Below are 26434 nucleotides of genomic sequence, written 5' to 3'. Positions count from 1 at the left end.
AATCCATGAATGAGAGGAGACTGGCAAAGAGGAGGGGAGGTGCCCACTGGATGTTCAGGGGAAATTCTTCCCTGAAAAGCCTTGTCCTAGTTTGGCTGGAGTTGAATAAATTTTCTTCCTAGTAGCCTGTAAAGCACTGAGTTTTAGGTTTTAGGATGAGAATAGCATTGATAACACACCGGTGTTTTCAGTTGAGCAGCACTTGCAGTAAGTAAAGGCCTTTTCAGCTTCCCAAACTGCCCTGCCAGCGAGGAGGCTGTGGTACACAAGAAACTGTCCCTGTTTCAATCCACGAGTTCTGGCACTTTTCAGTTTTCTTCTCCACCCCACTGTGGGGGTTAGTGAGTGAACAGCTGTGTGCTATGTAGCCTCCCACAGCATTAGACCACAACAGGTCTTCTGCTTCCAACGGCAGCTAAGCTTTTGCACAAGCTCTTTCCTTGGTTTCCCATGCTTTTTCTGCTGGTTTTTTTGTTTTTTTTTTTTTTTTTTTTGTTTTGTTTTGTTTTGTTTTGTTTTGTTTTGTTTGTTTTTAACAGTTTTCTGGGTTTCTAGGAAATCTGGGAGTTCTTTTTCATGAAGCTGTAAAACAGAATGAGCAGCTATTGAGTTATCTCATGATCTAGAGAAATCTCACTGTGTAAAGAGCTACCGACTGCTCCAGTTCTTAAAATTACAACAAAAATAAAATCTCACAGCTTCCCTTCAGATAAATTCACTTTCTTTTCTTTCCTTCTCCTCTCCACTTGTTTTAATTCCCATTCCCTGCCCAGCTTGAGGAGCATCGTGCTGAGCAGAAGCAGCTCAAGTACCTGCAGAAGAGGCAGGCCCAGATCACCAAGGAGAAGGATCAGCTGCAGAGTGAGCACAGCCGAGCCATCCTTGCTCGCAGCAAGCTTGAGAGCCTGTGCCGGGAGCTCCAGAGGCACAACAAAACCCTCAAGGTGAGTGTTGGCTACATCAAGGTACCCAGCAGAGATTGAAGAAGGTACCAATGCCTTCTCACCTCACGCTTCAATACCAAATTGTAAGCAAACTCTAGACAAATAACGTATGCTCAAGTCTTTATGCCTGTTTACATTAAGGCCCTTCTTTCCTTCCTTTGGAAGTGTCCAAGTGCTTCTGAATGTTGAATGTGTTGTAGCTGTTTTTTGAGCATTGAGTTCAACTGGGGCTGTTCAACCTGGGGAAGGTTCAGGAGGGATCTCATTAATATCTATAAATACCTCAATGGGAGGTGCAAAGACGACAGAGCCACACTCTTTTCAGTGGTTCCTGGTGCCAGGACAAGAATTCACGGGCACAAACCACAACACAGGTGGTTCTGTCTGAGTGGGTGGCCAAAAGCTGGTACAGTTTGCCCAGAGAGGCTGTGCAGTCGCCTCCTTGGAGATCTTCACAAGCTACCTGGACAACCTTCTCTGGGTGGCCCTGCTTGAACAGGCAAATGGGATCAGGCAGTCTCCTGAGGTCCTTTCCAACCTCAGCCAGTGATCCTGTGATTCCAGTCTCACCAATGTTAGCTATAAGTCCTTGTCATGTTACCAGGTGGATCAGCAAAGGGAAAACTAGTAGTGTCAACAGGCCAGTTCTGCCACATTTGCTGGGGCAGATCACCCTTTCCCTCCCAGAAGGGTCATTCACTCAGATCCAGGCCTGGCTGCCACACCAACTTTCAGTCCAGCTTCAACACGCTGGCTTGGAGGGTGGAGAAGTGGAGTGGAGAGTGGAGAAGACCACTGGGGAAGGGTGTTTTTTAAGCTGCGTCAGGTCTTACAGAAAGTATCTTCTCAGATTCCCAAGACTGCAAATGTGAATGCATGTGTATCGTCAGAGAAATATGAACACCAGATTTGCTACACAGGACTCATAGAAATCTGGCAGCTGTTTTTGCATTATTTGAGTACTCAGGCATTTTCAAGTGATCTGTGATATCTGTCAATCAGAACACCTGTTTCAAGACATCAGTCTTCAAGAGAGTAAAGACGCTGACACTGCTTGTGAAAGCTGTCTGGATTATGAACACCAGTTCAAAATGGAAATGTTCAGGAGTGCCAAAAGGCTAGGATCCATGTATCACATCTACCTACCCCTTGGTGCATCATGCCATTTAAATATGAAATTTATAATATGACTATTCTTAAAAAATCTTACGTTCAGAAAATACATTTCTGTTGTGATCTTACTTTTTTATTTTGAGTGAATGTCAGTGACAGTGGCGTCATACAAAAAGCTTCTGCTTTGGTCTATTAAAAATCCTTCTTAATGGGGATATAATCATCGTGTGTATTACACACACGAATTCTCAGCAGCAAGAATCACACCTCATATAACCTCTATCAACAGATTTCTACTCATTTTTACCAACTCAGAAGCAGGCCTTTAGGATCTAACCTCAACTTTTATTGTATGTTGATAAGAATGTATCTGTGAGAGGGAATGGCAATGTCTAAACAGATGCAGTGCATGAGTAGGTGAATGGCAGTTTAATGGATAGGCAAACTAGAAGCAAATCTCCAGGCACTCAGTCATGGTAGCTCGAAACTATCAGTTAAATTTGTGCCGGCCATTCGTACAAAACCTCAGTATCAATCCACACTGATCTACCAAACCTTCTTTGGGAAAATCTCTCAGTAGAAATATAAACCTGCTTTGGAGTGATCTAAGACTTATAATTTATGACTTAAGATTTATGTCCAAGGCAGTGGAAAACTGAGGTATAGAGAAAAACTGATTATATTCAGAAAACATATTTGAAACTGGTTTTCTTGAATAACTTGTACGATCTTCCCAGCTGCCATATGCTTACTAATCACTCTATTAGAGAATATCATCTTTCATTTCAACTTGCATATAGTTTATAGTGCAATTCATCTTTACATTTAGAAAAATCTCTTTCCAACATCTTCAGATCTGTGGGGCTGTTTTGCTTTGTGATGGTGTCTCCGGAATAAAATCATCAATTTCTCACTCTGTTCTGTTTTTTTCCCCTGTAGCTATGCCAGGGAGGCAGGAAATGCCCAAATCAATCTTTCAGTAAGAATTGTCCAAATTTTGGCCACTTCTCCCTATGGAGCCAGAAAACTTTTAGGAAACACTGAATATTTTTTTCCTCTGGTTCCTGCCTTTTTAGCATTTAAAAATAAAATAAAATAAAATAATAATTAAATAAGTCAGTGTGACAACATATTTGCAGAATGAATTAGGATTGAATTAATAAAAGAAGACATTTGATGTTTTTCTCCGTTTTTGTTTCTAACAATTTTAAGACAGTTAATGGAATATTTGCCTTTAGGCTTTACCTTCTGGAGATCTGTGAGTCTCCAGAATCTCATCTTCAGTTTATTTGAGTGTAATTTTCTTTTGCTTATGACTGTACTGAGAGGGCCTAAAACAGGAGAATCCACAGTGTGTTATTCTTAAAACTTCATGCTTAAGTAATATTTATTTTGGGTTTGGCAGAACAGAGAAATTGATTCATAATTTTTTTTTAGCTCTTGGGATTAGCACTTCTGATTATGTTCCAAAGACTGGAAAATAAAAATTGTCAGAGATTGTATCATTTTAATAGCAAAGGAGAAACCTGGCTTGCCCAGATCACGAACGTCCTCTGACTTGCCATGTGGCACATTATATGCACATCACGTCGTGTAAATGTCATCTTTACTCATCTGCTGTGTGGAGCTCCCATTAATTGGAGATTGGTGCAGCCAAGTGGCGATGAATATGCAATGCAGAGCTGCACTGAAAATCCACAGTGCATCAGAGAAGATAATTGCTGGCTAGTGTTGGATACTGGCCTCAAAATTTCACTTACTTACAGTCCAGCTATTCAGATTATTTCTTTGCTGTTACATTTCACAGCAGAAAACAGATGCTTAATTCTCCCTCCAAGAAAAGCAAAATAAATGTTCAGAAAATAACAGAATATATTCCCACTGCAATGGAGAACAGCTCTGCTAAGAGCAATAGCAACTCATTTCTTTGCACTGTGTTCATGTTCTGCCAATTATCTGACAGTCTGGTGGCTACTTAATGTCTTGTAGTGACATAAATCTCTCCTGTCCTTCCTGCTACAGGCATTAAGCAATGACTTTCATACAAATGTCACAACAGTCAACAGTTTTGATTATGGGTTTGGCTCTAAACTGCGGACCTGAAGCTCAGACTGGGCTGCCTGGGAGTGAGTACAGCTCACTGAAAATGTGGAATCTGCAGTAACATCGTTTCTGCTGATAGGGCTTCAGCAGATTAACAGTTGTCTTGATTTGTCCTAGAGAGAGATAAGGACCAGAGATGAGGTTGCACTTCTATTTGCAGATTATTTCACATTCCAGCGCTAAATCCAAACTACAGAATACCTTTGTCTTAGTTTTACAGTTTAATTTTAGTTTAATTCAATGCATTTTTACATTTTTAGCAGTAAAACACTGGAGAGTGATAGCAGTACTGCTATAAGACACAAGAGTATACCTTGTATAGGGCAGATAGTACGAAGATTAAGGGCAGAGGAAAGAGAACAATAGTTTAAGGCTGGATTTTAGTCTTCCACAAATGGAAATCAAAAAAGAATTTACAATGTTGTTTTTATTTGTTTTTCTCATTAGAACTGAATGCCTAATTTCAAAGTGTTTAAAGATTAAACAGAGTGCGACAGTGTGGTTCTCGCATCATTATAAATTCACCATGGTGATGCCAAGAACTCACTGCCCCAAATACACTCTTCTCTGCTCCCACAACCAAGCAAGGCAGGGGCACTGGGTTCCACACAGTTACTAGGGCTGTAACAGCAGTAAATGAGGGCAGTCTTCAGTCCTCCCAGATGGGGACAAACTTCCTTTTAAAGGAACTTCTTAACAGTGTGGAGTCTTGAAATGGGAGAGATTAAGGCACCTACTGGAAAAAAAAAGGCCACATTATGGGGCCAAGTCTAAAGAAAGAGCTGGGGCTGTAGCCTTGTGATAATAGGCTGGGTGATGCTGATGGCTTGAGGCTATCAGACTGGGCCTGCCCAAGTGAGGAGATAAAGAAGAGCAAACTCTTGAGGCAGAGCCCATATTACCTTAAGATAATAGAATCTAGAGTCATACAGGAGTGGCAGTGTTGCAGACAGCTCAGTGGTACAGCACAGCATCGGGCACAGAGAGCTCTTGTTTCCCTGGCACAGGGACTCCAAGGAGCCTTGTGGGGCACACCCTAGCTCCCACAGACAGATATCTTTTGGCTTGTTCTCCAAAGGAGAAGAGGTCAAGATAAATATTCTGCCGTGCATCAGGAGGCTTCTTGGTTTTCGGTATCCTTAACCATGAATTTTTGCATTCTGCATGTACTCTTTATAATTATTCAACTCAGAAGGAAGGATGAGCAGGATGCAATATTCTCTGTGTAACACATCCCCTTTTCTTAAAATATATATATATATTTGCATGATTACTACTCTCAAGATATCTAATTTCACCTCATAACAGAGTTGTTAGTGTGACTTACGTGCAAGACACCAGTTTTTCATTTTACATTCAGCTGGATTTATTACTTCAGTGAGCTTTAAATCAGAGCAATGACATTATGCTATGACACTGTTTGGTCCATTAAAACAAAAAAAATATTTTTGAAGAAGGATGTTTCAAAGCCATGGAAATAAGATTCCAGACATACAAGTTTAGTTTCTCAGTCTGCCTTTGACTTCTTGAAGGGAGGGCACCTTGTTGCTTTTCTCCCTGCTCAGGGCTGCGCCTATGCCACAGAGAAGAAAGAGCCATGAGCAGTTTTTAAACAGCGTATGAGAGGTAAAACAAAGTTCTGATTTAACTAAATCTATGAAGGAACTCAAGTTTTTGTGTTCAATTTTGACACCAGGTTTTGAAGCAGGAATCCCCTACCCCTGAGCCATTGCCCAGTTCACTCTATAATTCCACCTCTTCTGAGAGGAAGCCCTTCTGGAGTCACACTTCATTCTATTCTGTTTGTGAGCACACACACATGTTCTTGTGTAAAGTGCAGAGCACAAACAGGATTTTGGAGTGATTTTTGCTCATTATTGTATAATTAGCAGATGGCTCCAAGAGTTTTCCTCCTGTCATTCAAGGCATTGTCATCTCTATCACATCCTGGCAGCAAAAGGACAAATGTCCTCTACCTTGAGCAGCAGTTGTTCAAGATCACTCTTGTGATTTGCATGCTAAGTAGAGCTGGGGCATAGAGCTGGGGCACTTGGTATTCAACTTGCTTTAAGAATAGGACCTGAATCAACACCCTTTCTGTCACATTTATGATATAAATTATACCTCACTCGAGTCAGCAAAAGCTTTATTCAGATGTATTTACAGAAAATATGCATATGCAGTGTTATCAGAGACTTTTATGTAAATGAATAGCTGAAATAGTCGAAACCTTATTAGAGTGTGCCATTTGCATGCTGTGGAGAGATTTCTTAAAATGGTTCTGGCATGATTTGTAACAACAGTAGATATGATACCAGCCATTTTGTATGAGGATTGCATTCTCCATCAGGGCAGGCTGCCCTGGAAGTAAACAAGCGGGAAATAAAATTGTCCGTACTTTGTGATTGAAAGCAATGAATCTAAATTATTTCCCCATTCTCTTTCATAAATAAAACGAAATCCAAAACAGAATTGCAATAACTGGTGAAAACATAATCCATCAATCTTTCTCCAAGCCAGGTTCTGATTCTCTGCTTTGATTCTTTGAGAGCCAGCCCACGATCTTTCTTTGATTCTACCCATTCCAATAACTGTCAGTTAGAAGGTAAGGGAAGGAGGAATGCAAAGGGATTCTACAGAAAATTATCCCTCTTGAAAAGTGGAAACCTCAAATTCCATAACCTTGGTACGAGGATTTCTAGTTAAAAGGATGCGTTTTAAAGAGTGAATTTTAAATTAAATAAAAAAGAAATCTGATAAAAGGGCTTTCAATGACTTTCACTAAATACCTTATTCCAAAGCAAAAGCTGTGCTGCAGTTTCATGAATTAAGGCATGCATGAACATCCCCTTTTCAGGGATTGCTTTGATCTGAAACTGTGCTTTACATCCATCTTTACACATGCAAATTCTTCGTTCTATAATTTTTTCAAGACCACTGTATAATTTGCTCTGTAAATTTAGCATCATGCCTAATGTTGGAGCACATGAAAGCAAGAAAATCTCTGAAGAGGAATATAAACACAGATAATCCTTCAAAGAGTAGCCTTGTGCTACTCTGAAACAGTTCCTTTTGGAACCGCTTTTATTATGCATCTTACTTACCCTGTCTTCTCTCCCATTTGACTACAGGAGGAAACAATTCAGCGGGCACGGGAGGAAGATGAGAAGAGGAAAGAAATAACAAACCATTTCCAGGGCACGCTGAGTGAAATCCAGGCTCAGATTGAGCAGCAAAGTGAGAGGAACATGAAGCTCTGCCAGGAGAACACAGAGCTGGCAGAGAAGCTGAAAAGCATTATTGACCAGTATGAGCTGCGGGAAGAGGTGAGCATTGCAATGCCCACGGGGACCAGCAGCAAACCCAGCTCCATGGAGGGAAGTGGAAAGCACTCTGAACATGTCATCCCCACTGACCATCATTTGGGCATCTCATGGGTAGCTTCTGCTGTGCTTTGCTGTCCAGTTGGGGCTCTACATGCATCAAGCCAGCAGGATGCCACATGGAAAATGTGGGTGAAAAGCTGACCCAATGGCACCCTGCATGCAGCACTCGTGGCAGATCTAATGGTGGTGGGGAAAGGGATTGAGGTTCTCATGCAGCAAGATGGCAAGCTGCCTGCTAATCTCTACCCCCGTTCACTCACTGCTCCCCCCAAATCCCAAAGGACTCCAGAGTGCTCACTGAGCACCTCCCAGTTCTATCTTTTTGGACAGCCCAGCCCACTGCCAAATGTACTTCTGATCCCCCCAGACACAGGTTGCTGAGGTGACCCTTCCCCAGAAACAAAGCTAATAACCAGGGTAAAGCAGGCCTTTTGCATTGGAATAGACTCCTCTTTGCAGGAATAACGTTTACAGTAAAATCAAGTAGATAATAGATGAATTGAAAATTACATCTCTAAATATAAACATTAGAGCAGTTCAGAAAATTCCCAAGCTCCCATTTCTGTGGTGATTTTATGACAAACACTAGCACATATTGCAGTGGGTCTTTTTATTGTTTCCAAATGTGCTTATTGTGTGGCTCAGTGCAACCAGACAACATTATCATACTGAATAAAACATGAGTAACCTGTCCTCACAATCTGGAATGCCCGATGCAATACACTAATTCCTAAATCTGTTGCATCTTGTATGAAATCTTGCACTGAATGAAGGAAACGTGCATTCCTGTCTTATTGATTCTATGAAAGGAAAATGTAAAGCAGAAGGATGTGCTCAGAATATTGAGCTCTATCTAAATGCAGCATCAGTGAAGAGTGCAATCAGCAACACTCACCTCCTGAAAGTCACTGCAGAGAGAGAAGTTTTACAGGCCATAGGAGACCTCTGGCACATCTGTCCCACATCCCCTTTCATTTACCCAAGCACTCCAAGCCCATATTATCTATGTGAAGCCAGATCAAATGGGGTGTACTAGGCATATATATACAATAGGAGCTGCACATGCACTCCCTGAGTACTGGAGGTGCAGTCTGTCATCACACATTTACCCACACAATGGCTTAGAACCACAGGCCACTTAGCAGCTCCAAAAAAAAGTGCATCCCCAACATATTTGTAATTGATGGGCAGCTTTATAATCTACAACTATATTGGATTATACAGATGACTTGATACACGTATTGTGGAACTGGAAAAGATGCTAAGGGTTTGTTGTTGTTGTTGTTGTTTTTCTTTTGTTACCCATCAAAATAGATGATGTAAACACATTTCCTTTCCTATGCAAATTCTGGCACAGTTTGTTCTTATCAGCACCACGGCTTTTTTGTAACTGCAGTGGGTTGGGAAACTTCCTGTTCTGCAATATTTTTGTCTTCTATGTGTCCCAGTAGATAGCTGTGCATGCATGAGCATGAAGGTCTGTGTACACAACTAAACCTGCACATTCAGCAGAATTTATTCTCTTGCAGCACCTTGACAAAATATTTAAGCACAGAGAACTTCAACAGAAATTGGTGGATGCCAAGTTGGAGCAGTCTCAGGAAATGATGAAGGAAGCAGAGGAGCGACATCAGAAGGAAAAGGAATATGTACTTATCGTGCTAATCTATCTGTCTTTTACCTAACTGAAGGACAAGATGAGAGCTGCATAATATTTCAGTAATATATTGGTTATTCTGGTCCAAGCCATGACACAGAAGCAGGGTAGCATAAGACAAGGATTTATTACTTCTGATAGTGCTTGATGCAAAGCAGTAGCATCTGAAAGGCTATTTTCAGGAGCATTTATAGATTTTGAAGATTGTGAGCAGTAGGTTATAGCACAGACTTCTCCAGCAAACTCACCACTACTGCTCTGCTGATTTGTCACAATGTGTCAAATGATGCCATCAGTTTTTTTTAAAGGCTCTGATATTTGATACTCCATCTCTTCATATGGTAAATGATCACACTTAAACAAGCAGGGTTTGTGCTTGTGATTGAATCAGTTGAAGGCCAATATCCCTCCAGGCTCAGTCTTCCCAGTCAACCTTCTGTGTGTCCAGTTTTATAAACGGAGGTGACCAGGAGCTGATGCAGTTAAGTCCACCTTTTGGGCAGTCCTGTGTGAAACCAGGAGTTGGACACAATGATCCTTGTGGGTCTCTTCCAATTCTAGATATATATTATATGTAATATACAATATTATATATAATATATATCTATATAGTATATATAGATATATATTCTGTGATTCTCTTCTGCAGAGCCTCCCTCTCCATGTTGGTTCAAAATGTACTTCCTCAGGCTGCCTAGCATTTTCACAACTATCTAACATCTACCAACATTCTCCATTGGTACACAGATCCTTTTGCACACAGATCCTTTTCTCAGCAGTGGCTGCAGCCAAGGCTATGTATAGGGAAGTTCCAGGCTCTCAACAGCTGAAAGAAAGCTGTAGTCCATAGCAGTCCTCTGATTAGCTCAGGAGTTGCATCAAAGAACTCTGAGAGGACTTTTATTCCATCCCCATGTCTGGAAAGAGATGTATTAGCACCAGCATAGCCTAAATATCACAAGATCTACCTGATTATCCAGCCCAAATGTCCGCCTACCACCCACTAAACCATGTCTCTCAGTACAACATCTAAACGTTTCTTGAACACCTCCAGGGATGGTGACTGTGGATGAAACTATGGGATAGTGTACAAAGGAAACACAGCAAACACCTCTCACCAAAAATTGTTCATAAAAGCATTTATCCTCTTTCTTTGCATTGGCCTTGTGGCTAGGACACCCACTCCCACTTAATCACAGAGGTTGGAAGGTACCTCTGGAGATCACCTAGACCAAAACCCTGACAAAGCAAGTTCCCTAAAGTAGGTTACAAATCTTTTCTGCTGGCTAAAAACTACGGAAGGGGGGGGGGGGGGGCCGGAGCAGCTGGGACTGCTCCAAGTGCACATCTGCGTGTCTCTGTATGACAGTGCATGGTCTGGCTGTGCCTATCCTTTCACTGTGGGATCTGTGTAAAGCCAAAACCCCAAATTTTATTCATGGCAGTAGAAACTCAGAAGATTTAGCAGATTCAAAGTCCAGGAAATATTCCCGATAAATCCCTTACAACAAAAATCAAATCTGGGCTTATTTTACTGCTACCACTGTGGGTCTTCTTACTGAGTGCAAGATTTCAGACACTGAAAAAACAAAAAAAATACATAAAAGGCAGGGCACTAGCTCTGTACAAAACTCACATACAGCCAAGTATCAGTGACTCTTCTTCTGCTGCTCAGAGAGTCTTAGCCTTGGGCTGTGTGCTACTGTGACTGTGCTACTGTGCCCAGTTTGTAGCCAAAGTTTCTCATTACAATTTATTCTGCACAGATATGCATAGTTTAGTTATTTTCATTTCTTATATAGCAACAAAAGTCATCACCATCTACATACATACAGGAGTGGGAGATTTCCTTTCTGGCTTTGCTGAACATATGACTGGCATCTATGAAACAGCAGATTCAAAAACAAGCTACAAAGCCTTTAAGCTGTGGGTGTATAATGAGATGCATTGTGTTCAAAGACTTTTTTCACACTATTGAAGCTAATGCTCGAAAAGACTTGCCTTAGAGGGAGTCAGGTGATATATTAGTAACATCACTTTGGAGCAAGGTAGCTTTAGTTGGAGAATATAAGTGATTAGCCAAAAGCCATGCAATGAGTCAAGGCATAATCAGCACATCCCAATTCATCAGTCAGCCCAGCACCCAGATAGCTGGCCTACACTAGTCTCCCACCTCACTCATAATGCCAAGCTCTTACTCCCACCCACTCAGCTACTGTGTGAGAGTATGTATATATATATATATATATATATGTATGAAATCAAGATGTTTTTGACTGAGTCCTTTCATTTAGGGTTACCTCTCATTAGCTCAATTGCACAGAGTCAGAGCCCTTTCTTCAGCATCCTGTCCATACCAATTCTCTGCATACAAATTTTGTACATCCTTGTGCATGAGTTTTGCTGCAGGACTTTTCAGATGTCTTTAAATGAAAATTTCTGTATTCTTTATCTATTTGATTACTCCTTGGAGGCTCACTTTGATGTTTTCCTACACAGTTCTTCCATACAGGAATCTTTGCTCCTATACAAAATTTCTTTATCTCATTTAGGGAGAGATGTCCTCTCCTGCAGAGCATGCAAACCACAGCTCAGTAGGCAAAATCTCTTACAAAATTGTCTTATTGCTTGCACAATTCATTCTACGCATACAGCAAGAATGTGGTCCCCTATGTAAGTAGCAATCATCCACACTGTGTAGCAGCATGATGGCCCCCAAAGGGTTAGCCTGATCTAAGGATGCGGTTTTGCCATCATCCCATAACTACTCGGCACTATTTGTGACTCTCCCAACATACCATATGTTTTTAGCACTCATAAAGCAAACTCTGAACTGTAGTTAATTGCAGTTTAAAGCCTCTGTGACTTTCAAGCGTGTGACTGAAAGGTAATGATCAGATGTCTACATAATTGGAATACGCAAAGTATGGCAGCAAAAAAGAGAGAAACAATTTTCACAAAGCCATTCCCTAGATCTATGTCATTAAATGGGAATGAGTGTTCTTGTTCCTTTAGCCACGAGCATGATATGACTGCCTGGGCCTTCAGCAGCTATCATAGCTCTAATTATATCTTATAACATCACCACACTTCACTGAAGTGCTGTTTTGTAAACACCACATTCAGTATTTATTCGTTTTGTTATACAGGCTCCTTGTTACTACTTCATAGCCGATTAATACATGTATCGGTTCTCATGATGCAGTTTCTCTCAGCTTGGTGTTTGCAGATGACCCCAGGCTGCACGTTAATTCGGGCAAACCTCTCTGAGGCTTGCTTCCCTTACAGAATAGTTTATTAACTCTTAGATTTTCAATGGCTACAGAAGTGATATGGGTCAATAGTACAGAACAATCTCATTAGCAGGCAAAAGAAGTGGCTTTTCGTTGCCTTCTCTGCCCATCTTACATCTTTCGTACTGTAGCAGAAGACATGGCAGTGCAGGTGTGACCTCTTCATTACCTCAGACATCCTGGAAAAGAAGGTAACCCTAGACAAGATTTAAGGAGTACAGATAAAAGCCCAGTTCTTGGAAGTAATGACTGGCCTGGGGTTGAGTAGCTCTGGATGTTTTCAAAGCACTTTTCATTAAATCATTTGATCCAGATACCCTTCAAATCCTCGAAACAAAATAAATCACCAAGTAGAAATCAAATCATTCCTGTCCAGGAAACGGTAGATGTGAATAATTCAGTGGATTTGCATCAGAGGGACAAATGGATGGAAGAAATGTTTTTCTAGTTTATATATAAATATATATACGCATAAGTTTATATATTTATATACAATAAATCTTATTCACTCTCTTTGCCACAAATAGCTGGAGATGGAGAGAATTCATTATACTGTTCAACCAGCATTTGTAAGGTGTGTCCTCTTCCCTTTTGCCAGGTGGCATTAAGTAGTTTGAATGTGTTATTTCTAAGTAAATGTTTAGAATCAAAGTTTTTACTATAATCAAATACTTTTTCTACATGTAATTCTACTCACCTTTCACTTCCAATAGAAGTGGTTTCTACTGACTTATACAGTACTTTTCTAAAAATGCTTCAGAGTCCAGCTTTGCCATTTCAAATGGTACAATTAAGTCCAACAGAAGAAATTCTGTGGCAAACTAAATTATTTATATCCTATGTCATCATTTCTCAAGTTACCACTTGCATTTTTTTCCTGAAATACATTTGGCCTAGCCAGTAAAAGTAACACTTGATACATGTTTGGCAGACAATAGGCATTTCTTTAACGCTTCAATAAATATTTCATTTATTTATCAATATTCATCAATATTTCATGCTTTCAGATCAAACCAATTGCTAGACTATTACTAAGCACTTTGAAAGTGCTGATTTCAAACTGCACTCTGTAGCAGTCTATGTATCTCTTTCCTACAATTTCCTACCCTCAGCTGATCTTCCAGTGTGCAGTCCACATGTCCAAATGTCATTTTGCTAATACCCTGAAAAAGGGATAACATCTTCCCAGGAGCAGCCAGGGATGAAACTGCAATCAAGCTGTTCCTGGGCTGCCTTCTTGATCTAAGTGAGGCATTTATCACCCTGAGCTGGGTGTCTCCTCTGAAGGCACATCAGTGAAAAAGAGCTCTACAACAACAAGACACCAGAGCTTGTTTTTGTCTGACACTATGCATTCCCTTCCTGGAAGCTTGCAGATTTTTTTACACAAGTCTGACTGTGAACACATCTGTAGGCTAAGTACTGATCATTAATGCAAAAGAAAACATACCGTTCACAGGAAATCAGGAATTTAATCTGAGCTGCACTGAAATGACAGTACCAGAAGGTGCTGTAACCATTCTCCACAATTCACATGAAGATATGGTTAAACATCATACCTCTTAGAGCATATGATACTGCACTTCTCATTCTAAACAGGTTTTGAGCTAATATTCAAGTATCCTTCTTCTTAGGATAGCAATAAATATTCTATCTTGCCTAATTTCTCCAGCTACATTTATATGAGAGTTAAATCACTACTTACTAAGTCAGCAGTAACAAAAGCATATGAAGCTGTAGATTGAGGGTTTCCGGCTGATGAAACAGGATCTAACAATTTTCTCTCTGTTGCTCAAAACACAGCTCCTCAATCAAGCTGCAGAATGGAAGCTACAGGCCAAAATGTTAAAGGAACAGGAGACAGTCCTGCAGGCACAGGTGACGTAGGAGAGGTGATTGCATGGTGTGTCTTTGTTTGCCCATTTTTAGCCCATTACACATATTTTAGGTATTCAAATTATTTTTTGTGAATCCTTTCTAGCTTCGTTCTTCATCACACAAACTACTGTGAAGCCAACACAGCGTCCCATACTGCACATCACACTGTGGCATTTATGAGTGTCTACAGTGCTAAACCACAAAACAGTATGAGTATCTTGGCTTGATTAATTAGCAGAAATATCCTGCATGCATGCCTCTAATCCAGCACAATGCTGAGGTACAAACATGAAACACATACACCAAATTGGAACTGATGTGCTATGCAGTTTTCTAGTCTGGGGTGTAACAACAGAGCTTTTATCAATTTTATCTTGATTTTTGCCAACTGAGGGCTTATACAAGGGACCTCTAGGATTTCAGTGTTTAGATTCTGAAATATTCTATAAAATAAAATGATTTCCCCAAATTATATTAAAAGTCAGGCTGTAGCAAAAGACAGTAAAACAAGAAACAGGCAATGGATAAAAAAGTTACCTCCTACGCTTTGAATGCAATGCAATAATCGACCTTAAATGCAAGTGAGAAATCTAAATGATATGACAGACTTTCATATCAAAAAGAGACAGCATCAGTAGATTTTCCTACACTTAAAAAACTAGCCATGTAAACTTATCTTCTTCCACTTGTCTGTGAGAATGGTCCCTCCCCACAGAATTTTAGGGCACTTGGTCCTGCAGCCATTCAGCTCCTCACCCATCAGCAGGGATATTCAGTGCCCTTGCTTATGGCTTGGCACACTACTAAGTTGTTCCAGTTCTGCTCTTGCAGACGATCCAACTCCTATCTGTTGAGCAGTCAAGAAGGGCTAGAGTTAAAATGACAACCTGGAGACATGGTAAGAGAGCTGCTGTCCTTCATAAGTTTTTTCCAAAGACTGAGATAAGCAGGTAGCACACTAAAGAACATCACATGAACTGCTGTGGATACTTGTTTGACAGCTTCTGTCATCAAACCTCAAAGGCCTCCAGCTGAGTTAGTCCCAAATGCAGGTCAATTTTCTGAGTGGTTTTAGTTACACTTTTATGTTCAGCTAGCAAGAGTTTTGTATGCAGGCAGACCTCTATAGCCAGCGTAATGAAAGTGAAGGCACTGATAAGAACCAGAATATATTAAGCACACATTTGAAATGGAAAAAAATGGTTTTAGAGAAAATCCAGTCAAACAAGCCTGCAAAGGCACTGATAATACATGTGCCCCTTGCAGACTTGCTTATATTAAAATTAAGGGGTTCACGTGCTGAAGTGAAACATGCAGTTAGTTGTTCTTCTCAAGTATGTGAGCTCTGGCACCCACACAGCAGCCTCCACTTGGAATTACTGAGAATAATAATAATAATAATTAGTACTGTTTCCAGTATGGTAGCATTGATGGATCTCCCTCATGGACCAGATGCCACCGTACAAGCACAAAACAGAAAGCATAAAAAGCTCCCTGATGCATGAAATAACCAATAAGTAATTGCAGGACAACTGCATGGGCATTATGAGAACACACTGGTCAGTGAGACAAGGAGGAGATATAATACAGTTCTTAACCAGAGGGCAGTTGGCATGAGGGCACAGCATGCTGCTGGAGTTCAAGGAGCATTTGGACAGCACTCTCAGACATAGGGTTTGGATTTTGGGTGGTGCTGTGTGGAGCCCGGGGTTGGGCTCCGTGATTCTTATGGGACCCTTCCTACCCAGGATATTCTATGATTGTAAGAGAAGGTCTCAACCCAGGCTCTCGTGCCAGTCTCCTCACCTCGCAGCAGATGGCTCTATAGAGCCATCAGGTTGACTGAAAAAGCGCACTTGGCATCAGGGTCCCATCTATATGGTGGCACTTGGGCTGCTAAAGTAAAGCTTTCCAAGTTTCTGTTTGTGTATGAGTCACAGCCCTGGCTGCAGTCTAACATAAATACACAGGCGTATGCTGTTTGTCAATGAGCTCTAACATCAGCAGCCCAGAGCTCTGCAGGGATTAACCTGCCATGCATTTACCAGCTTGGCAGGGAAGGGCTGCAACCAGAGGTGCGTTCACAGCCACCAAGGCCCTAACTGCCTCATTTAAACTTAGCTTGGGCAAATCCACACTACACTGCAATTATGGCAATGACATATTCCCAGAGGCACCGTAACAGCTAATCAGAATGAAAATAAATCATAATATAACCATATCCAATTTGAAAATCAGGACTAAACCTACCCCATTATTAGTGACATTTTCTATATCCTCTTTCCCTCAGTGCAACATCAAGGGAAATGTGCACTGGCAGGCACCAGGGGAAATAAAAGCTCCTGGTTAATCATTTTTTCAGCTCCACACAGGTGTGGGAGAGGGCAGCTGGTCTCGTCAGCTGCTCAGAGCCTCTAACTCTTCTGCACCCACCATACAGCCTGCCAATTGCTCTAACAAGAGCTATCAGGCTGGGCTGATGAACTGTCAAACCATCTCAGCGTTGTTGGGGTGCCCAGGGACCAGAAAACATCTGAGATTATTTCAGAACAGCTGATATCTGTACTTAATAGAGAAAGCATCCTGCATGGTTTTGGAGCTTTGGAAGCACTTTCTCCACCTGGGATGAGGGGAGGAAAAATAAATAAATAGGTAAATAAAAGGAAAAGGAGAAACTGAGGGAATTTGATATAAAAACCAAACCTCGGATCTTTAGAACAGAGTTTTTAAAAACATTCACAGATTTTATGTGGAAAAACAGGGAAATATGGCTTACAACAAAGTGCAGCCACAGATGAACATTCATGCGACTACCAGAGGTAAACTGATAGCAAAATACAAACCCTGCCTAGTCTTAAATTCTGGCATACTGCTGAAGATATTTTTTCTGTTCTTCATGAAATGAAGTGAAGCTGGCAGAAGAGGATGCCAGGAGATTATTTTCACTGTCCTTGCTGGCCTTGCCTCCAGCTGTAGAACACACAGGCTGCAAAATAGAGCTGACAGAGAGCCCACTCAACTCTCCTAAGCTACAGCACAGGGATGCACGCAGGTTGGCCTCATGCAGAGGCTGGGCTTTGCTCAGGAGCAGGGTGCCCCCATGTCAAATAACACAGGGAAATAGTAGAGATGCTCCTATTCAGTGGTGGCATAAAGTGAAGCATGGAGTGTTGCCTGATGCTATGGACCCGAGCCACAGGGCTGGGATTGCAATGATAGGAGAGGTGAAGTGGTTACAGTATGATGTGGTGATCATAGAGTCATAGAATCAGTAAGATTGGAAAAGACTTCTAAGATCACCTAGACCGACAGTCAACTCATCACCACCATGCCCACTAAGCCATGTCTCTCAGTGCCACACCCACATGTCTCTTGAACACCTCCAGGGTTTTCACTATGCCTTTTCCCCAGGTCTCTCAGACTTCAGAAGCAAGGTAATCAGGAAACACCTAGCTCTTATCCTGGCTTGCTGGGTATCTGATAAGCCAGGTGAACAGCTAGATGAATCTAAGCTAAGCCTTCTTCTTCTTCTAAGCCTTGGCTTAGTGCTAGCTCAGACACAGTTCTGAATCTTACCTAGAGCTGACCCCATTGCCCAGTCCTACCCCACATCAGTGGTCATACCAACTCAGGATAGTCCCTGCCACGCTCCAGTAGCCCAGTGCACTAACAGAGATGGCTCACTTAACCCATTACCACTTTCTGTTCCATAGGTTACCCTAAAGAAGTCAGCCTCTATTGTATAAAGAGCTTGTGAAGAAAGCAGGGGGCTGGAAATCTAGGCAGATTTTAATGCTGTCCTCCTGAAGCCTCTATGGAGTTACTTAGGGAGATGTTTCCACTAGTCTTCCACTTCTAGAGAATTCTTTCATTTCTGGGCAACCAACACAGAGACTTTTTAAAGGTCACCAGCCCAGGTCTTCCTATTCTTCATTTTATCTTTCTGCAACAAACAAATGATAATAGTTTGCAATCTTAAAAATATACACAGAATTTTAGGTCACTTATGTTGGTGCTTCATTAGTATCCAAACACATGTCCAAAAAAACCCCAACCTGTTGTATTATCTTCTACTTAAGCAAGGTATTATCATTCAGTTCACTGCTCTGGAAACTCTGAAATCATTGTTTTTCTTTTTCTTGTTAATGTAGATCACTCTCTACTCTGAGAGATTTGAAGAATTTCAGAAAACATTGACAAAAAGCAATGAAGTGTTTGCTACCTTCAAACAGGAGATGGAGAAAGTAAGTAGCAGCTAACATCTGAACTCTGTTCTTGACACTTCCATTTTGATATGTCACAGTGCAGTAAGTTTAACTGGGATTAGGACATTTCTGCATATTTTGGAGAACAGTTATGACTACAGACAGAGACCTGAGTGAAAGGGCTGTCCTAATTCCATCTGCAGTGTGGGACTGCTATTGTGATTCAGCTTTTCTTCTTGATTTTATAGATGACAAAGAAAATGAAGAAGTTGGAAAAGGATACTGCTACATGGAAATCCAGGTTTGAGAACTGTAACAGAGCATTACTGGATATGATCGAAGAGGTGAGCGGGCTTTTTGATGCACCCCTTCCACCACATAACAGTTTAAGTGGGAAATGCAATGAACTGTCAAAAGTAAAAAAAAAATATATGTTGAATCTAAGGGTCATTTTTTTCAAGTTACCTTGGTTATTGGATCTTTTAAAAGAAAAAAAAGACAAACATCACAAACATCACAACTACTGGGACTTTTAGATTATGCTGAAATATTCATTATGTCCACAGCAAACTGAACTATGTCACTGTGAATTTTAAGTGCTCTAAAAATGCATGATAGTGAATGCTCTCACAGAGAAGCAAATTGGCATTAGTTCACTTTAAGATACTTTCTTTCTGCATAAGAGCATTCACTCAGAGAGTAAATGTGCCGTAGCAAACAAATTTTAAATTCACTCCTTTTGTTAACTTCTTGTGCAGGCAAACTCTAAGAGCCAAAAGCAAGCATTGTGTCTTACTATAGTTTTAACCACGATGTCAGAGAAACAGTGAAGAGGAAATTAGTAAGCATGTTGGAACTCATTCAGATAAGATAAGAGCCTGCCTGAAGTTTCAGCCCAGACTTACAATGAACTTGGACTGAGTCTTTCTGGCTAGTTTTATAGTTCTGTCCATTTCTATGGATTTTGATATTTCTTGATTCCTCACTGGGTGTAGAAGCAAGAAAATGTTCAAAGTCAGGCAACTCTCACAGAATCTAGAAGGAAAGTTAAAAAAAAAATAAAAATTTACAGAGATTCCCCCCCCCCCCAAAAAAAAAAAAAAGAAAACAAAACAAAAAACCCACACACAAAACAAACAAACAACCCACACACTCAGCCTCATTGAAACTGAGGTTGAGGTGGGATTCTGGATCCATTTCTGTATGAAGATACAGTATGTTCTTCTATCTCTACAGATTGTTGACAGGTGTTCCTGCAAATATTTCTTGGTGCAATCTTTATGGCCAAAGTTAATGCAGTACAGAAACAAGGGCAAATTTCCTCTTGCAGCCTTGGTACCAAAGGTCATGGTAATCACAGAGCAGTTTGAGAAAGCCAGACACCTTGCAGAGTCCTGTGAGGACTGCCTAGATCTCAAATTGTTTCCTAATTGCTAATTCCACAAATGAACTGCATGCACACAAACTCAGCCTGTGCCTTTGTCTAATGTCTCTGACCACAGAAAGCCATGAGGACCAAGGAATATGAGTGCTTTGTGTTGAAAATCCAGAGGCTAGAGAACCTTTGCCGAGCTCTGCAGGAAGAGAGGAATGAACTGTACAGAAAAATAAAACAAGCACAGCTCCCTGAAGAGGTGAATGGAAATGATATCTTAGAAGAAGACGACGATGCCAATACAAACCCTTCCTCCAGTGAGCAGGCAAGCATTGAGCTATGTGCTGCTGACAAGAACATGCTGCAGGAGCTGGCTGAAGCTTTCAGGGTGTCCCACTCAGCAGAGGAGACCTTTCCAAGCAACAGCAGCAATCCAGAGACATGCGATGTTCAAATGTGTAAAGCCATCTCTGTACCAGAACTCCCCTGTCATCTCACCTCACAGTCAGAGGCTGGGAACCACTGTGAGCAGTTCAGCATGAGCACATCAGGACCCCCTGAACACATGCCAGCATCCTCTGAAAACACAACACCCATCGAGAACATGCCAAAGCCCACCAAAAGCATGCCCATGCCCACAGAAATGGTGCCAACACCTACAGAAAGCGTGCCAATACCTACAGAAGGTGTGCCAACATCTCCCAGAATCATGCCAGCAACCCCTGAAGGTGTGCCAACACCTATGCAAAACACATCTGCTCCCCTTGGAAATATGCCAGCATCCACCAACAGCACACCAAAAGCTGTAGAACACGTGGATGATATAGCAGAGCTGTTTGTCCAGGATCAGCCTGCAGAGCAAAAAGGGGATACAGATATGGAAGCAGTAGACTGAAGACAAAGAAGAGTTCAGGCTCATATTAAACGAACCACAGTTCTACTTCGTTTCTCAAATTCGTTTGTTTTAAAAAAAAAGTGAGTGCTAAAACACATATAAAAATACATACTTGTAGACAAATATAATGCACTTCTCTTTGATACCACTATCCAGTTTTACTTGGTCTGCATGTTTTGCTGTCTTTCATGATTAAAGCATAATATTTTCTTAATGATAGGAAAATTCAACAAAATTACAGTATCTTTTTTCCCAGTCATGAGTCATCTCCTTCAACAAAATAATTTTGAAATGCTGAAGTTACATGTTTCAAAAATCATTGCTATTTTCATACATATACTTAAAGTCTCATAATTAATTATATCTGTTTGATATATTGCAATAAAGGATGGCCTACTTGGAAATGCAGAGATAAATGAGGAGAAAGGAATCTGTGATTATAAAGTAAAATAGTGAAATCATCAGTGTGGTCAGCCATATCCAAAGTGAGCTGTAATAGCAAAAGGTGATGGTAAATGAGTAAACTACCACGGAGCACTATGGGACTGAATACCCACCAACTTTTAGTCTTACTCTGAATTTGTCTTTTCTGCTTTGTACTTGACAGGAGGTTTTGTTTTCAACAGAACAATGGGAGAAGGGAGATCTTTTCTAGATTCCTCATAAAATGACTGAAAAGAACACTAATTCCTAAGCTGATGGTAATTCCCAAGGTAGGGATTACAAACTTCTTTCTGCATCTAAAATAAGCCCAATTGTTTGTCATACGATTTGGGAACATGATACCAATAGAGGAACTCCTGCCTGCTGTCAGCCAGCAAATGAGCTCAGAAGCCTGGAAGTTCAGAAGCTGGGTGCAGATTCCAGCACTTAAGCCAAGGCAAAAGGCAGAGACTACACCAGGAGATATCCCTGTGATGATGCTTCAGGATGCTGTGATCCCTCCCGGGCACAGCCACATAAACCTCTGTTCACTGAAGGTTCCTTCTGACTCTGTTGTACATGCTGATGCAACCAGGAGAAAGGCATGCACTTATCTGTCACCCTGTTCAAGTCAGCAGCCCAGAAGCAAATGCGCATCAGGAAAGCAGGAATCTCTGTTCTTTCTGGGGACCAGATGTATTTCCACTTCTCTTCTAAACGACTCTCCTATCTGCTTGTCAGTACACCATTGCCTAGTAATTTCTCCCCCGTGTCGGAACTGCCAAACCAGAAGTACTGATTTTGACATCAAGAACAAGGATGAGGAAGGAAGCAGGGAAGGGTGTAGCTACCAAGACAGCTGTCTGGTCTCAAGCAAGGCGAGTAAGATGGCCCTAGGGAAGAACACTGACACAAAAATCCTGTTGGCACATCTCCTGTTTTTCATCTTCTTCCTCTGAATGCAGTCTAACTCTTCTGCATTGTGATCTGAATAGCGTAATAATCTGAAAAGGGCAGTAACATGAGATATACAGATGCTGGAAAGCTAAATATTACAATCAAACAAACCCATGGCTAGAGAAAACTCTCAAGCAGCCCTGAAGGAGAATCTGATCATTTAAGCCAAAATTGAAATACAGTTGAATTAAGAGAAAAGATGCCAGCTTTGACAGAATGTGGGCAACTGTGGTCACACATTCTTTCCTGCACGTCACCCTCCAAAAGTGAGGTTTGAATCTTTGCTTCCTGCTAGCATGTCAGCAACCTGGCTGAGTACATCTGCATCTGCACTGCTCATTCATTCACTGAGAGCTAACTCAAATATACAGAGCACAATTTGCAAACGTTGGTTATTCAAATATAGATCAACAAGTAGCTATTAGAGCTACAGATTCCAAAGGTAGATGTCTTATATTAAGCTGACAGGACTTATTTCATGCCTTGAATCACCTGAAAGTGGATCATTTAAGTCTTAAGCTCTTTTTATAAGTAATAGAGATAATAGGCGTTTCTTGAGGACAAGTCATCCCCTGGTAAAACAGACATCCCAGACTGAAGAAGTCTTTCTCTTCTCTGATTCTGAATCAGCCCAAAATAACCATCTTAAATTTAAAATGACAAATATTAGGTGTCTACATTAGTTAGGTAAGAGGAATCCCACCACACACTCAGAATCAAGGTCCTAAGCAAGTCAACCAAGGCACTCTGAAAACCAAGACACTTATGTGCCTGTGAAACTGTTAGCTTATAACAAAATTTTATCCTAAGAAAAGAAGCTGTATTCACTGATTTACTTTTAGTTTCTACTGCCTTGAGTCTGTAGAAATCTGGTTTCCATAACATGCTCTGTTTGTTTTTTTTTTTTAAGGGTGGTTTTAAAATTAATGTAATTTAAATACCTTTTCTTTTTTCTTCTCTTTCTTGATCTCATTTGATTCTGTTGTCAGTTTTGGAATTTCCTGCATGTAACCAAGTCTTATTTTTTTAAAGTAGGCCTTTAGAATACCTTTAATTGTTGTGGTTGTCTCATACAGTCAAATATTCAATTACATAATGACAATGATTGACATGTCCTTGTAACTTGGTTCCATTTTGCATAAGCATTATGGTCACGTTTTCAGTTACATAACAGTTGCCTCATACCTTCCAACTTCAACAGGGAGACAAGGATCCTACAGATAAAAAGTTTCTACATAGTTATGATTGATTCCTACAGCCTCGTTCCTCATGAATAATTACACAACCTCCAGGGAAAGATCACTCCCACTCTATTTCTCCTTCCTCATTTTGGCCTTCTTTCATTTTTGCATCTAAAACTGCACTCACATTCTTGCAATTCTCATTACTCTAAGAACTTCTACCCACATGCCAGTTCCTTCTGCTCTTCCATGCTCTCTACCAACTTGCACTTCGTCCCAGCAGTTTCTTCCTCATTCTCAATGCTTACGTACAATGCTGAAAGCTTTTACTATGGACTCAGCCTCATGTGTTTGCAAGAGATGGAAGAACAAAAGCATAGGGAAGATTCTGGCTGGCCCCAGACTGGATGGAGCATTTACAATCACACCATAGGGGTGACTTACATGTAATCTCATGGCCTGTAGGAGGCAGCACCCTCAACAGAGGCAGAAAATCTAGAAAATTTAGTTGTGTACCCATTCACCATCCATAATGTCAGACTGGCAATTTAAGCTGACATTACCATTCTCGTGTTATTTAGTTTTCCCTCATTCATTTCACCATAAGCTGCTGGCCTCCTCTTGCTGTCTTCCAGTACTGGTGCCCTATGCAAAACTGCCCCTTCACATACCAGTATCCTCATGAAAAGCCTTTGGGATTGCAATCCGCACAATTCAAGGCACTTGCCTCAGTTACCACTCAAGAGGCAGAAACCCAGCACCCTTCTGTGGTCACTGAAATGGAGTAAGCAGCAGAGATGCATGCTACTTCCCTACAGTTCATCCTTACTACCATTCTGTTCCTGACATTGCCAGTCTCATCAGTCCGTCCGCTATGGTTGCTCCTTCAGCCTTGCTTATATTTCATATACTTTTTTCCCATACCGTAAGGCACAGATTTGGGGGGAGGAAAGGTGGCAATGGTAGCTGTGTCCTTCTGTACTCTTATTAAAACCAATTCATTGCTGTATTGCTTCCAAACCAGCAACAGCCTTTGATTTGCAAAAGCTGCAAAAGAAGAAAACAAAATATGTGTTTTCCTGTTCTGCATGTCTGATCTTAGTCAACTCAAATATTTAACAACTCCCCTGCTGAACATGTAAAACAATCTTTTTCAGCAACCCATAATTTATCCACATCTGAGAGGATTTTCAGGATGACAGCTAAAATCACATCCATGACACTATCATGACACTCTCACCTAATTGCTGTGGCAAAACAAAGATATTTTTGCCATCTTGATACACCTTATTGGTGAGAGATTGGTAGGAAATGTTAAAGCCCACAAAAAAAGAGATTTTAGCTGTGGTCAGTGGAAAAGCTGATCTGTTTCAGCTTAACTTTTCCCACAAAAACAGAAAAGAGGTAGAAACAGGCACAGAAATACATAATCCAGGTGACACAACTTCAGCAACAGAACAGCACAAAAGAAGGATACCTATAATATGGTGTAGCATTTTTATAAGCTTTACTGCTAAAGTTAGCTTTAAGTCTCTTTATCAATCAGACTGTAACCAACCATGGGTGATACCCTCACCAGCTCTCTTTGCTATGAGCAGAGTTGTACTCATCAGTATGGAACCGAGACTTCCTTATTGGGGAATTACAATAGGACTTGCTTCGCTCTTGGGCCCACAAGATATCCCTGCATTGCCATTCCCTTCAACCATCAGCTGTGCTTAGCCAAAGGGCAATCACAAAGAGCAGACAAAGCATGAAGGAAGGCAAGGAAAAGGTGTGAGAAATGGCATTTGCAGTGTTTGTGAACTCCCCATCAACTGCTGGCAGTAATACGGTTCACCACTTTGCAATGCTGTCTCTCCTATTTAGAAAAGGCTTTCCAACATCCCTTTCAAAGATGAAGCAGGAGACATCGGTTGTGACCCCGCTGGCTCACAGCTTCACTTGGATGACAGCTGTGGCTGCCCAGAAGCCCCAGCCACTCATGGCACTCGACCCAACATGATGTGTCAAATTGTCATTGCTCGTAGGCTGCAGATGATCAAGCGTGGCATAGGACAGCTTGTTTCACAGGCACTGTGAAACAAGGCAGCAGGTCTTGCGCTTCAGGACCTTGGGGGAGAAACAGCAGCAAAAGGGATAAACAAAGAAAAGAGACAAGGAGGGAGAGGCTTAATTGTGTGTCTGTTTCTGACAAAGTTACTAGGATTCACCTTTGAGGTGCAGGTGAAGCACTTGCAATCCAGCCTAAAAGAAGGGCAGCTTTGGCAAAACATGCTAGTCAGCACACACAAAAAAAAGATACTGAAGTTGGACTTAGATGTCACACCTTGCAGCCATGAGTTACAAGACAAGAAAGAGATGAAGAAAAATATCTCACATTTGCTGAAAATTAAAACACAAGTTTAAATTCAACAAAATAAGCTCAGAATTAGCAAAATATTCTCTTTCTCGTGACAGAAAGCAAAAAAATGTTCAAGAAGCCCTCTTACTTGCATGAATTGTTCTATGCATCAATTAGCAAAACACATAGCATACAATGCTTTTTACCTCAGAGGATCCTAAAATGCTTTTCAAGCTGTAAGTGTTGAGGAATGACTTCACTGCAGACTGGTGGGCCACCGCTTTGCTGTAAGGCAGAAGCAATGCACAGCAGAAATACAGAGATGAGCAGAGGCTTTCACCAGATACAAATCCTCAGAGCAGAACCGAACCTCTACACGTCTGGTAATAAAAAGAAAAAAAACTTTTCAATGACTAGTTTATTGCCTATTTTCTGTATTTTGCCCTGATAATTTTGGCACTGCCATCAGCAGAAAATAAAGGTCAAACTCTCTGTGGGTGTAAATCAGAGGAGGTCCCACTGGAGCCAGTTGAGCTACACATATTAACATCAAATGAGAATCCACTCTAAGGAGCTGAGTTACTGTGCCATTAGCAAGTTCTCTCTTCCTGTGTAACAAACATTATACCCAGCCGATACTTCAGGAGTCCTGAGAGAGGCAGAATGGATTTACTCAATTA

At 41.1% G+C, this 26434-nt stretch overlaps 1 protein-coding gene across 2 annotated transcripts in view; it reads left to right on the top strand.

Annotated features, from left to right (window-relative positions):
* TXLNB (taxilin beta) overlaps nt 1-26167 on the top strand; it is a 38594-nt gene extending 12427 nt beyond the window's left edge. The window contains exons 4-11 of one of the 2 annotated variants that reach the window (XR_006180429.1): nt 774-944; nt 7292-7486; nt 9076-9195; nt 14300-14374; nt 18526-18618; nt 18828-18923; nt 20082-20929; nt 21457-26167. Coding sequence is in view for 1 of the 2 variants with exons in the window: in XM_042878428.1 (XP_042734362.1) it covers nt 774-944; nt 7292-7486; nt 9076-9195; nt 14300-14374; nt 18526-18618; nt 18828-18923; nt 20082-20849 (1518 nt within the window). In the remaining variant the exon portion in view is untranslated. Of the gene's footprint in view, nt 1-773; nt 945-7291; nt 7487-9075; nt 9196-14299; nt 14375-18525; nt 18619-18827; nt 18924-20081 lie in introns of both variants that reach the window. The other variant, XM_042878428.1, reaches the window with a different exon arrangement.
* Nucleotides 26168-26434: the final 267 nt, after the last annotated feature.

The sequence above is a fragment of the Lagopus leucura genome, unplaced genomic scaffold (genome assembly GCF_019238085.1).
Source record: "Lagopus leucura isolate 7727_CA_CO unplaced genomic scaffold, USGS_WTPT01 Super-Scaffold_73, whole genome shotgun sequence".
NCBI classification, from domain to species: Eukaryota; Metazoa; Chordata; class Aves; order Galliformes; family Phasianidae; genus Lagopus; species Lagopus leucura.
Note: the sequence above shows the minus strand (reverse complement) of the source record. Positions and strands in the feature narration are given on the sequence as shown.